Source organism: Eptesicus fuscus, chromosome 18 (assembly GCF_027574615.1).
Source record: "Eptesicus fuscus isolate TK198812 chromosome 18, DD_ASM_mEF_20220401, whole genome shotgun sequence".
Lineage (NCBI taxonomy): Eukaryota > Metazoa > Chordata > Mammalia > Chiroptera > Vespertilionidae > Eptesicus > Eptesicus fuscus.
In genome coordinates, this window is record NC_072490.1 from 12,956,837 (window position 1) to 12,970,136 (window position 13,300).

General features: G+C 39.3%; 1 protein-coding gene across 1 annotated transcript in view; it reads left to right on the forward strand.

Annotated features, from left to right (window-relative positions):
* Positions 1–261: 261 nt before the first annotated feature.
* Positions 262–13,300, forward strand: part of DYNC1LI1 (dynein cytoplasmic 1 light intermediate chain 1) — a 31,864-nt gene continuing 18,825 nt past the window's right edge. Inside the window, exons 1-2 of the mRNA XM_008153922.3 lie at positions 262–496; positions 700–773. Of these exons, the coding sequence (XP_008152144.1) occupies positions 351–496; positions 700–773 (220 nt within the window). The 5' untranslated portion in view covers positions 262–350. The remainder of the gene's footprint in view (positions 497–699; positions 774–13,300) is intronic.

The following is a 13,300-nucleotide window of genomic DNA, read 5'->3' on the forward strand; positions in this document are numbered from 1 at the left end:
CCCATTCCGCCCTGATGCAGCCCAGGGCTGCGAGCGGGGAGGCGCGAAGCAGTTCAACGTGCTGAGCTCAGCGGAGCCGGGGCTGCAGCACACCTCGGGCTCCGCGTCCGTACGCGGCGCACGCGCAGGCGCACGCACACCTCCTCTGCGCCCGCCAGCCTGTGGCGCACGCGCAGTCCGTGCTCGCAGCCTCCCTCAGTCCCGGCAGGGCCCGGACCCCGCCCCCACAGGCCACGCCCCGCTCCCGTGCGCCGAACGCTCCATATCCGGGTTCCCGCCGCCGCCTCCGCCGCCGAAGCGGCCGCCTCGCTCATTCAGCTTTGCCGGGAGTGGTGTGATTCCCGACCAAAATGGCGGCTGTGGGGCGAGTCAGCTCCTTCGGCTCTTCTCCGCCGGGATTAGCCTCGACTTACACGGGCGGCTCCTTGGCCAACGAGCTAACCTCGGGCAACGGCGGCGCTGCAGCAGGCGACGACGAGGACGGGCAGAACCTCTGGTAACGACCCCACCCCTCCCTGGGTCCCCGCTAGCACTCCCGGCCCTGCGGGGGCCTCGGGATCCGTGCCCGCCCGAGCTCGGCGCCGGGCCCAGGCCACTGCGTCCTCCGCAGCCCCCGCCCAGGCGCGCCGAGGCCGTGTCCATCCCTTCCGCGCTGTGGCCTCAGCTCCCGGCCTCAGCGTGCGCCTTGCTCCCCGTTAGGTCCTGCATCCTCAGCGAGGTCTCCACCCGCTCGCGATCCAAGCTCCCCGCGGGGAAGAACGTCCTGCTGCTGGGTAAGTGTCCCCCCCCCCTGCACCCCCTCGCCTGGCCCCACCCCGCCGGCCCCCATCGCGCCGGGGTCCGACCACCCGCCGCCCGCCGGCTCGCTTTGTGCGGACTGTGAACCCTGGCCCCGCCCCGCCCCGCCGCCGACCTGTGGCTGACAGCTGGGGGAGCCGGAGAACCCGGACCCCAATCCCTGGGACCTGCTGGGACCCGCCCTTCTACCTCCTCTTGATGTGGGGGGAGCCCTAACCACCACCTCTGGCAAGGACAGAACACGATAGCCTATCGGAGCGATTCTAGTCGGCTTGGGGTTTATCTAGAAAAGAAGGACGTTTTTTTCCTTTCATAACAGAAATCGGTAGCAGGAGGCTCTTCCTTAAGAGCTCCCGTGCAAATGGCAATGCCATTAATATTTAATAGCCGACTCTTTGTATAATTGACAGAGAAGCTAGAAATGGGACCTGGTTGGTGCTCGGGATAAATGTTCTTCTTCAGCTTTTCCACGTACAATGGGCTCATGTTGCAGGTGCCTTTTTAACTGTCACTTACGATTGTGAAATTTACAAATGGCAGTGGAACACCTTTATAGTTCAGTCCCTCGGGCCAAATGGATGTACTGAGGAGAATGGTCTAATGTCTCCATTCTCCTGCTTGTTCTGTATATCTTCTGTTCTCTGGAAGTTATGTATTTTGTTTCTTTACTGATTCTGGGGCGGGGGTAGAGGACAGCGAGGGACAACAATTTACAGGTTCATATTTTTTACAGGCGTGGCTCCTGAGTCACTTAAATGAGATATTTCTTTCCTATTTTTTTTCTTTCCTATTTTATATTGGCTTATAAGATGATGGTTAAATTTTAAAAGTTTGGAAGTGATGTCTCAAGACATTTTTGCCATGTACATCTAAAAATAGGAAACAAGTCAAATCTATTTGACAGGGTCTGCTTTTAATAGGTGTGTTTAGATAGAAGCACATTACTTCTTTGGCATGAACTGCTGCCAAGCTAGAATGTGAAGTTCTGTTCTTTAAGGGTCACACGTAGCTAGTTGAAAAATTAGTTTTTACCCTACTGGCTGAGTAATCTTCAGCAAGTTTTTACATCTATAAACCTCAGTTTCTTCATCTTTAAAATGGGTGTTGTAGAAATAATAATGCCATCCTCCTAGGGTCAGGTCAAATAATAACAGCACAGTGACTTTTTATGGTGGATTTGTTTTAACTGGGTTAGAAAATATTTTATCAGAACTCTTTTTTAAAAAAATTGAATTAGTGCCTCCATCAGTGATATTTATATGGCAAGGATAGATTAGGATCCAAAAGCAAAAATAAATAAATAATCCAGAAAATACTTTAAAATTTACTAATTTAAACAAATTACTATTGATCAATATATTAGAGTGGATTTAATGACTTCATTGAAGTGAATTATATTTAATTACTTTAAATAAGACTTCTTTTCAAATATTGCCATTGTAAAGATAAGATTCCTGAATTTTGTTTTTATTTTATAAGTTCCTTCCAGTTATTCCTGTGCATTAGATATTACTTGGATGGTTCTGTTTGTCATGAAACAAAAGTGACAGTTTTGTTCATTTCTTGATGTTTCTGATTTGCACTGAAGTTGTACCATGTTTGCTTTTTTTAGCATGCTTAAAAAAACACCTGCTTTTGACTCTGGGTCAGTGCATGGGACTGAGTGTATTTAGAGGCCCCAGACTCTTCCATTCCTCCATACTTAGGATAGATTAAATTTCCTTTTTTTGTGAGCTTAATAGTTTATAAAGCTCCATTTAGTATCAAATTATACAAGCTTGAAATGCAAAATTTTTATTTGAGTACTATTGGGATTTTCATCAAAGTCTTTTTAGCTTTGGAAGAACCTAATAGGTTTGTATACTGATTGTAGAAATATGATTAATTTCCTAAAATACCCCTAAAGATTTCTTCAAGACATTTTACTATCACATATTATGGTAGCATTCAGTCTGTGCTGGTTGAGGGAATAAATATATACATAGGGATTGTGGTTTTCTTTGTTATGAGTTTGAAGCTGTTAGGCAGGAGGAGGATTGACCCTAATATGGCTTTCATGAATGATGGGGATCTCTGGAGTCCCATATTTAAAAAACCAAATCTGAGACTACAACAAGGTTTTACATTTCCAGAAACAACCTAGAATAGGAATGATGATCAAAGCTTAATGTATCCCAGACACAAATGGCAGTTTAACCTTAGCTTGCTACTTGTCCTCTTTTCCCATTGCCTATGGGAGAAAAGGGTCAGGATTGGCAATGTGTGAGCTATTCTCGAAGCATTTTCATATAAATCTTAGTTTACCTCCTCATTCTCCTTGTTCTCCCCCCCTCCCAAAGAAAGTCAGGGAGATAGATGTTAGCACCAGCTTTTGGATGAGGTAATGATTTTAGAGACCTTTAAGTGAGTGTTCCAAGGTCACATGGCTATAAGGTCCTGTGTTCTGTGACTCTGGCATGACTTTCCAACTCGATAGAAGTTTCTACAAGGTAGGGTGCTATGTACTCTTTCTACTGGATAACTTTAAAAGGCTGTCTTTGGCCCTGGCCAGTTTGCTCAGTGGTGAGAGCATTGGCCCTTGAACCAAAGGAGGTCGGGTTCGATTCTGGTCAAGGGCAGTACCTGGGTTACAGGTTTGATCCAGGCCCCCAGTCAGGGTGTGTACGGGAGACAACCAACTGATGTGTCTCTGTAGCATCGATGTTTCTCTCTCTCCCCCTTTCTCCCTCCCTTCCACTTTCTCTAAACATCAGTGGAAAAAATATCCTCAGGTGAGGATTAAAAAAAAGGTTATCTTTGAGTGAAATTGAAATCCAAATATTTGTGGAATTCTAGGATGTAGCTTATTAAGGGACACCACTCTGGCTGTGTCACTTGTGTTTAAGCAGTCATTTAACTACCTAGGCCTGATCCCTATCAAAACCCCCAAACACTGTGACATTAGTGTTTAACCATTGAGAAAGAGCTTCAGCAAAGTTTGTTTTTGAACATTAAAGGCAAAACGTCTTCTGTATGTTTTTTGTGTGTTTATGCATGTTTAGTAAGTAGGATTTGACTCATAAATTGTCCTTTTAGGGACTTTTTTCAACTTTACCCTTCATGTTTAATCAATTTTTTACTACAGTGATTGTAATTACATTTTAATAGCTGCTTTTAAGAGTACTTTCTTCATATCTTGGTTACTTTCCCATGTTTTGATAAAACTCCCTATGGGAAATAATAATAATAATGACTAATATTTATAGAATACTTACATGTACTAGCCATGTATGATTGTTTATATATTCTGATTTTTCCTTTAAACATCAGGACGTACACACAGAGCTATTAAGTAAATTGCCATAGGTTACACAGCCAGAAAGAGGCAACGTAAGAATTCTAAATTGTGCAGCCTGGACCCAGAGTCAGCATTCTTAACCTATACGCTGGACTATCTCCCTAGAGGAAAAGAGAGCTTTCTTTGTAGGAAATGTAAGAAGGTGTTTAGCAGTTATTAAGGAATTTAATCTGATTCTTCTGTTGTATCAGTTTCATTGCAAAAAATCTCATTGCTTTAGATTAATTGAATTCATTGTCTACTAAGATAACTTATGGAGACCTGGACCCCTGGCTTATAGATAGGACATTAATATCACTTTCTGAGTTGAGGTATCATGAATTAATGAAAACTAGCTGGCCCTTTGGTAAATCATGTAAGTTTTATCTTTATCATCTGTAAATTAAGATATTTGGATTTAAATCTGTAAAACTTTCAACAATAAAGTTTTTAAAAAGATATTTGGATTTAGTGATCTCTAACGTCTGATCTGACAGTCTATAATATTTTTAAATTCTAAAGCTTTTGAGTTATTAAATATATTTAAAGGGATATTTTGAAGAATTAATGTATTAATTAATAAAGTATTTCCTTGTAGCTGTGGGCTGTTTGATTCCACCCAGGGAAGAAACCTAGAGTCTCTAGATTTTTCCCTGAAGGCACTAGTTCAGGATAGTGTGCAGCCAAAAATCCCACATAATGCTGAACATCATCAGGAAGTATGTTTGAAACAGTCTTCTTTCTTATTCAGGAATAAAACTAGCTTTTATTATGCTTGAAGTATTGCAAGTAGGAAACCTCAACATATACATACATAGTGGAACTAGAGATCTGTTTAGAGAAGTAACTTGTCAAGAAGTGGATTTTTTTTTTAATAGATATTTTTTATTGATTTCAGAGAGGAAAGGAGAGGGAGAGATAGAAACAGTGATGAGAGAATCATTGATTGGCTGCCTCCTGCACGCCCCCTACTGGGGACTGAGCCCACAACCCAGGCATATGCCCTTGACCAGAATTGAATCCAGGACCCTTCAGTCCCCAGGTCCACACTCTATCCACTGAGCCAAATCATCGAGGGAGAGAAGTGGATGGTTTTCTATGTGAGGCCTGACTCTAAAGATAATGAGATTGTTCAATCTGAAACTTAATCTTGTGAGAAACTGGGATTAAAGACCATCAAGGTAGGTAGAGTGATAATTCAGCTGGTGTGAAATCCACATGAGAGAATGTCAGCAAAAGAACTTTGAAAATGCAAAACTGAGAAGAGCTTCAGCATGTGACTCTATCTTTTATTGATTAGTGAGTGACCATGAACTAACCTTTTTGGGCTTTATTTTATTTGTAAAACCAAAGCAGTAGCTGTTAAAAAGACCTCACAGGTTACCTCTTTATTCATTTATTCATCAAACATTCATCAGAACGTGCTGTGCATAAAATACTTGGCTGAGTCATGTGGGGAAAACAGGGCTGGGACTTGATCCCTACCCTCCAGGAGCTTATAAACTCCTGTGGGAAAAGATTCAAAGTAGTAAAAATCAAATATGTCAGCATGAAATAATTGGTAAAAGGGTCACATATTATTTTGATGAAATGGTGTTATCTGAATAAAATTTTGCTAAGTAGAATGGGGAGGAGAAAACGCTGGAGGCTGTGGACAAGGGAACGTGATGCAGTAAAAACTTGGGGAAAGGGACCATGGCAGCTCAGGTTTGGTGGAGTCCTTACCTAGACTTACCGGGTCTGGTAGTCAGCCTTCCTACCTTTTGAAGCTGGGGGATTGTGGGCAAAGAACAACCTCTTGACTTGCTCATTGAGATTCTTTCATACTTCATGGGATTAAAAGAATTAAAAGAAAGTATGTCTAAAACATCTTCATCTCAAAATTAGGACTCATTATTTTAAATTATAAAAGTGTTACATATTTTTTGCTAGAGAGAAAAATTTGACAAATCAAAATAATGTATGATCCCATCATCTAGAGATAATCACTTCATTTTTTTTCCTATGTGTGTATTTATTTAAACAAAATAGGCTCATTCATACCTTATATACTGTTTTGAAATCAGATTTTTAAAATTTATGAATTAGGGTTTTTTTTTTAAATGGCAGTAGATAATGGATTTCTCCCTTCCAGTGACTGAATTACAACATTTATGGCTATACCATAATAATAATTGATTGGTAGATTATTATTGTTATACTTCATTTTCTATTTGCTCAGTATTCTTTGGGATAAATTCCTATAAGTTGAATTGCTAGGTTGAAAGTATATGTCTTTTAAGCCATTATATATATTACCAAACAGTCCTCTGGGGATGTTGTACCATTTACATTCCTACCATCAGTAATTGAGAGTATTTGTTTGTCTAGCATAATTGCCAATACTGAGCATTATTCATTTTAATCTTTGCCTATCTGGTAGGTAGGTTAAAAATTGCCAACTTAATTTAAAGGCAATTTAATTGTAGAATTTATATCAAATCTGTTGATTAAGCATTATTGCTTTAGTGTGACTTTGACCTTCGGGAGCATAGGAACTGTTAATAACCATTGGGATTAGCATTTATTGGCCTTTGTAAATGTTTGTTGAATTAAACAGTAGTTTCCAGTTCATGTCTAGTCAGTCTGTGAGACTAGGGAAATGATAAAGTACAAGTTCTTGTTTTCTTAATGTAATGTGGATTGCTGAATGATGGTATTCAAAGGTAGGGCCTTGGCCAGCCAATGGGATGGAAACATGTATTATTCCTGTTACTTGGGTGTTCTGGTAAGTGTTTTATTATATAGCATGTTCACTGTTTTACAGAAGAGGATTTTGAGCCCCAGCTGAGCTAGGATTCAAAATTGGGCTTGCCTAACTTTCCATTATACAGGCACTCCTTAACATATTGGAAGGATGTAGTCTTGAACAGCCATGCATAAATGTTTATCTGCAACCACTGGGTGCAGATGCTGCAGCTAGTTAACAACAGCCTCTCCCAGTCTTGCTGACTGACACAAAGGGAGGTGACACTCTTTGTGAAATGGGGAGCAGACCAAAGCCCCCACTTTGCCTGGGTCATCCGATAACCTATGGGAGGCCATGCAGAAGGTCTGAGTTCAAAAGTAGTTCCAGTGAAGACCCCTCATAGCTTTTGTCGTCAGAGTTTTCAGATAAAAGAGGATGATTTACTTTACGTCATGCAAGGCCAAATCAAAAATGTCAACTTTACAATGTTGATATCTCACTTGGATAAAGAAGGAATATGGCAGGCTAGAATTTTCTCTGTTCTGATTATGATTATCATGATGCTATCAATCATAATGTATCCAACAGAGGTATGGAAATGTGAATCAAAGCTCTGTGTATAATGCAGGCATCAGGCACACAAACCTGTGTGGAGCAAGAAGAGTATAATACTTTAGCCTTCAGGACAACAGGGGAGGAAACGGAGAAAAGGAAGGCAGAGTACTGTTTAATTTTACCTTTGTCAGCCCTGCTAATCTTGAGCTGGTCAAGACTAGAAGCTGCTCCAGGAATAATGGTAGTGTCATAGGGTTTAGGAGCATTGCTGGATTCAGATCATAACCTTTCTTTAGCAAGTTGCTTAATCTTTCAGACTATAATATTTACCTTTTAGGATTATCGTGAGGATTATATGAGATGTTTGTAAAACACTTCAAACAGTGGCATACATTGAAGTGTTCAAGATAACAATTATTAATGTATTGTATACTTAAGTGTTTTGCTTTGACTGCTCATTTTTACATGGTTAATGTTTTTATGTCTTTTAAAAACACTGTTTACTTGTAAAGGAATTTCTGATGTATCATTGATCAAGAAATAATGAATAATAATAGTTATAGAACTTTAAATCCATCACCATAGAGATTGTCTGGTTTTACCACCTCTATTTAGATGGGGGGTTGGGGGAGAACAAACGGAAATACCTGACTTGTCTAGGTTCATTCAAATAATGGTACAATGTTGCAGTTAGAAATTATATCTTAATCTTCTTGTTTTTAATCTGTTTGATAGTTATCATTGTAAAGTTTATGGACATTACATCCTGTTGTTGAATTAGAGATCTGTTGGGGAGATAAAACAGTATTATGAGCACACTTTTACTCCTACATTGCTTTGGTGACTGTTTAAGCAGATTTTCTTTTGTAATCAATTTGGCTTTCAAATTTGATCGAAGAAGAAGTGAGTATTGATGGCTGTTATTGCTTTATGGTAAAACTGAAGTACTTGGATCTTATACTTGGCTCCCAGAGAGTGACTAATTTGGACTGGGTTCAGACAAATTTGGAATACAGGTTTATTTGCTATGGAGAATTTCACTGTAATCTGATTAACAAGCCTTTCCTCCTTTGCTCTATCTACTGGGACAGGCTTTGGCCTGTATGCTGTTTTTATATGGCCAGCAAGCTAAGAATGAGGTTTGTTTATTCACATTTTTAAGAGTTGGGGGAAAACACAAAGATGAATATGTGACAGAGACCTTATGTAACCTGCAAAGCCTAAAATATTTGCTACCTGGTCCTTTATAGGAAAAATTTCCCAACACCGGGATGAGGGCGTGAAAATGGCTTTATTAGAATAGAATTTCATCTAATGAAATGTTTTGATTTGTTTTAAAGATATCCTTCTTTTTTTTTTTTTTAAATAGATTTTATTGATTTTTTACAGAGAGGAAGGGAGAGGGAAAGAGAGTTAGAAACATCTATCAGCTGCCTTCTTCATGCCCCCTACTGGGGATGTGCCCACAACCAAGGTACATGCCCTTGACTGGAATTGAACCTGGGACCCTTCAGTCCGCAGGCCGATGCTCTAGCCACTGAGCCAAACCCGTTAGGGCTAAAGATATCCTTCTTTAAGAAAATTTAAAATAAGTGCAAATTTAGATCAAAATATTTAGAGAATAATTTTAACATCATCACTAAAGGGTTATTTGCTTTCTAGAAGGACTTTTATATTAGCTTGTGTAAGTAAGAACTCTCTACTTGTGGAAGTGTATGTTTACAGATCATTAACTATTTGGCTGGCACATGTAAAGCTGGTATGTCTGTTTCACTGCCAGCTGAAGGCCCAGGCACTGAAGATAAAGCTTACTTACAGTTGATTGACAGTCGGCTGATGAATTCTTTCATCCATGTTTGAAATCACTCAGTCTCCATTGCCCTACTTGCCACTTGAAAGGTATATTAATTGCATACAACGAAGTACATATGTAGTTTGTTGTTTTAACCCCTCAAACTATTAGGTACTATGTACTGTTTTATAAATAACTTGGAATTCAGTGACTTTTGTTTCTTAAATGGTTTGGCCATTAAAGCTGATTTAGTCACAAGCACTCTCTGGGCACTGGGGCTGAAGCAGCAAACAAAACACAAAATGCCTGTTCCTCTGGAGCTTTTGCGGGTAGGGAGTGACTAAGTAAAATATGTATTATGTTCGTAAGTTCAATGGAAAAAAAATAAAACATATAGGAAGGCACATAGGAATGTTGGGCGGTTGTGATTTTAAATCAGGTGGTTAGGGACAGCCTGCCTGAGGAAGTGATGGTTGGGGGAAGATAGGAAGAAGGTTAAACAACATGAATTTCTGAAGAGAGCATGTTCTAGGTAGAGGAAACAGTGGCTATAAAGGCCTTGAGGTTGGAGTCTTATGTTAGTAATTGTATAAGTGAGTGTGTTGGGGAAAGGTGGCGAGATAATGATACTGCTTTTGTGCATGTTGAGATTTTTAGGTATTTATGGGACATCCAAATAGTTACAGCTAGCAAGCAGTTCAGGAGAGGCTGGGGCTGCAAGGAAATCTGTGGGTCACTAGGTTATAGGTGGTATTGAAGTCATGCGTGGAGATTCTCCTGGAGTTACATGTGCAGCGAGAAGAGTAGAGGACTGAAGAAGGAACCCTGGGGAATACAAACGTGGGCTTGGGATAAAAGAGCAACGTGTAGGGAAGACTTAGGTCCAGCCTTGTCAGAGGTAAGTGGTAGAATAGGAGAGGGCAGTGTTACTGAAGCTGTAACAATGGAGAGTCTGACTTCTATGCCTTTCTCATCTCTGCTAACACCCAATCAAGTCTGCCTTTGAGTGCTATCCGAGGCTAATACCTTGGTTCAGGCCTACTTCATTTCTTGGTAGGACTCCAATAATAGTCTCTTATTTAGTCTCCTTCCTCCAAACCTACCCTTGTCAGTCAGTTTTCCACACTTTTGCCATAGTGGTCTTTCTAAAATATCAAAGCACTGCCAGTGGCTTCCCATTATCTCCAGGAGAAAGTTTAACCATCTCAGCTTGGCATAACATGCCCTTCATGATCTGCATCCCCTATTTGTTCTCACTTTCTGGCTTCTTTTACCCTTACGTTCTAAATTTCAAGCATGCAAATTATTTGTCCTTTCTAGAAGGACACTTGTTTGCCTCCAGCCTCTGTATATGCTTTCCTTACTTTCTAGAATGACTAACTCTTCCATGGCCCATTAACACCACTACAAGATTTGGGTAAAGTGTTACCTTCTCTTCAAAGCCTTTTCTGAGTTCCAAGCAAAACCAGAATACTCCCTTAGGGCTGGCTTCCTAGTTTGTCGCTTATCTCTAGTGTGGGCCTAATGACAATATCTTGAAATCATCTGTTTGTTTTCCCTCTCGAATTTATGAGCTCCTAGAGAACAGTGACTTTGACATATGGGTATTTGTATTCCTAGTGCTTGGCTTAGTGTAGTAAATGTCTATTGCACTGGTTCTCGACACTGGGAAGTTGTTAGAAATGGAGATTCTTTTATATATATATTTGATTTTTTTACAGAGAGGAAGGGAGAGGGATAGAGAGTTAGAAACATCGATCAGCTGCCTCCTGCATACCCCCTACTGGGGATATGCCCACAACCAAGGTACATACCCTTGACCTGAATCGAACCTGGGACCCTTCCGTCTGCAGGCCGATGCTCTATCCACTGAGCCAAACCGGTTAGGGCAGAGATGGAGATTCTTAGGTCCCATCCCAGGCTTACTGAGTCAGAACCTCAGGAGGTGAGGCCTAGCAGTGTATGTTTTAACCAGCCCCCCAGGTGAGTCTGATACATTTTTGAGAACCATAAGTCCAGTGAAATGGACTTATGAAAAACAAACACTCTGGTCTCAAGAGTATCTTATATTCAGTCCATAGAAAAAGGAAATATCTATGTTCTAGTGCTGGTTGCAAGAACTTAAAATAGTGAGCATATGTGGTTAAGATTGACAATACTTTTGATGTCATGAATTTGGGCTCAGAATCTGTTCTGAGCCTATTAAACCTTTAAAATTGGAATTAGATCAACAAAAAGGAAGATGCAAACTTGTTATTTAAAGAATCACTCTTACTATCACCATCAGAGATAACCAAATTATCAATGATTATTTCTAGCTGATATTATGGTTTTTATTCTTTTGTTTATGTTTAAGATTATCAACAAGTATGTATTTTTATTTAGAAACCTTTATATTTGAGTCATTTTAAATATTAAAAATAAGTTGAAATACACTGATCTGATTTTTCCCCTCGATGTGTATACTAGTACTTATTCTCTTTCTTTTTTTATTGAAGTACATTAGTTTCAGATGTGCAACATGGTGACTCGACATTTATGTACCTTATGAAGTGATCACTATGATAAGTATAGTAACCATCTATCACCATACAAAATTATTACAATATTATTGACTATATTCCATATGCTGTACATTATATCCCAAGACTTAATTATTTTATAACTGGAAATTTACATCTCTTTACCTCCTTCATCTTTTTTTTGTCCATCCCAGGGTCCCCACTTCATCTGAAGTTTTTTATTGTTTTTAAGGTATCTTTTTACTTTCTAATATCTAAACTGAGAATTAAAGAAATAAGGTAAATCTGTGTCAAATTAAATGAAGTTTCATGTAATTACTGCCTATTTTTATGGATCTATATATACTTTAGAAAATTCTTGTTGAACATTGTATTGTTGATGTAAGCTTCTATCATAAGTCTGGGCACTAAGTTTTTGCTTACAGTACATAACATTGTTTCTGTGGGATAATCATATTTCAGTTGGTGTCATTTTAACTCAGAGGATTCCTTCCAGGAAAGTAACCTGCCATAAGAAAAATCTTGATTCTTTTTTTTTTTCTAGAACAGGCTCAGGTACTTTTTTAAGTTAATAAACTTTATTTTTTAGAGCAGGTTTAGGTTCACAGGAAAATTGAGTGGGAAGCACAGAGAGTTTCTGAATATTCCCTGTTCTCACATTTGCAAAACTTCCCCCATTATCGACATCCCACACAGTGTCTCATTTATTACATTTATCACAATCAATGGACTGACATTGACACGTTATTGTTAGACAGATCCTATCCACTTTAACTTTTCAGTTATCACCTGCAGTCCATAGTTTACCAGAGGGTTCTCTCATGGTGTTGTACATTATATAGGTTTTCACAAATGTATAATGACATGTATCTAACATTATAGTCCATACAGAATAGTGAAACTATTAGAGGCCACAAGGAGCCTCTACTCTGCCTAGTTAGACTCTCTTTAAGAGGTTTTCATAGACCTCCTTACCCAGTCAGTGATTTAAATTATTTTTATGTCTAATTTTCATGCCTATTGAGGTGAATAGATATAAATTCTTTAAATTCTTTTTGTTTATAGTTCTTGAACAATTACAAAACTAAAATGAATTATAAATTAAATGCCATTAAAACTATAGAGCTGTTGCCGAAACCGGTTTGGCTCAGTGGTTAGACCGTCAGCCTGCACACTGGATGGTCTCAGGTTTGATTCTCAGTCAAGGACATGTACCTGGGTTACAGGTTCTATCCCTACCCCTAGTCGGGGAGGCAACTGATCCCATATCAATGTTTCTCTCTCTTCCCCTCAGTGTTCTCTTCCACTCTCTAAAAATCGACGGAAAAAATAATCCCCACTCCTTGGGTGAGGATTAAAAAAAATTAAAAAATATATATATATGTATATGTATAAAACAAATGATGTTTTACTGAAATTAAATGCCATTTGGGTTTAATAGTAGACATAAATACTTATGTATTTTACTTTTCCCTGATTTACTTTATTATTTCCATTTTTAAGCATTATGGATCATCATAGGAATCATTGTCATTATCATGCATATTAATTTTTACAACCCAATCTATTATTTTGATGGGCCATTATAA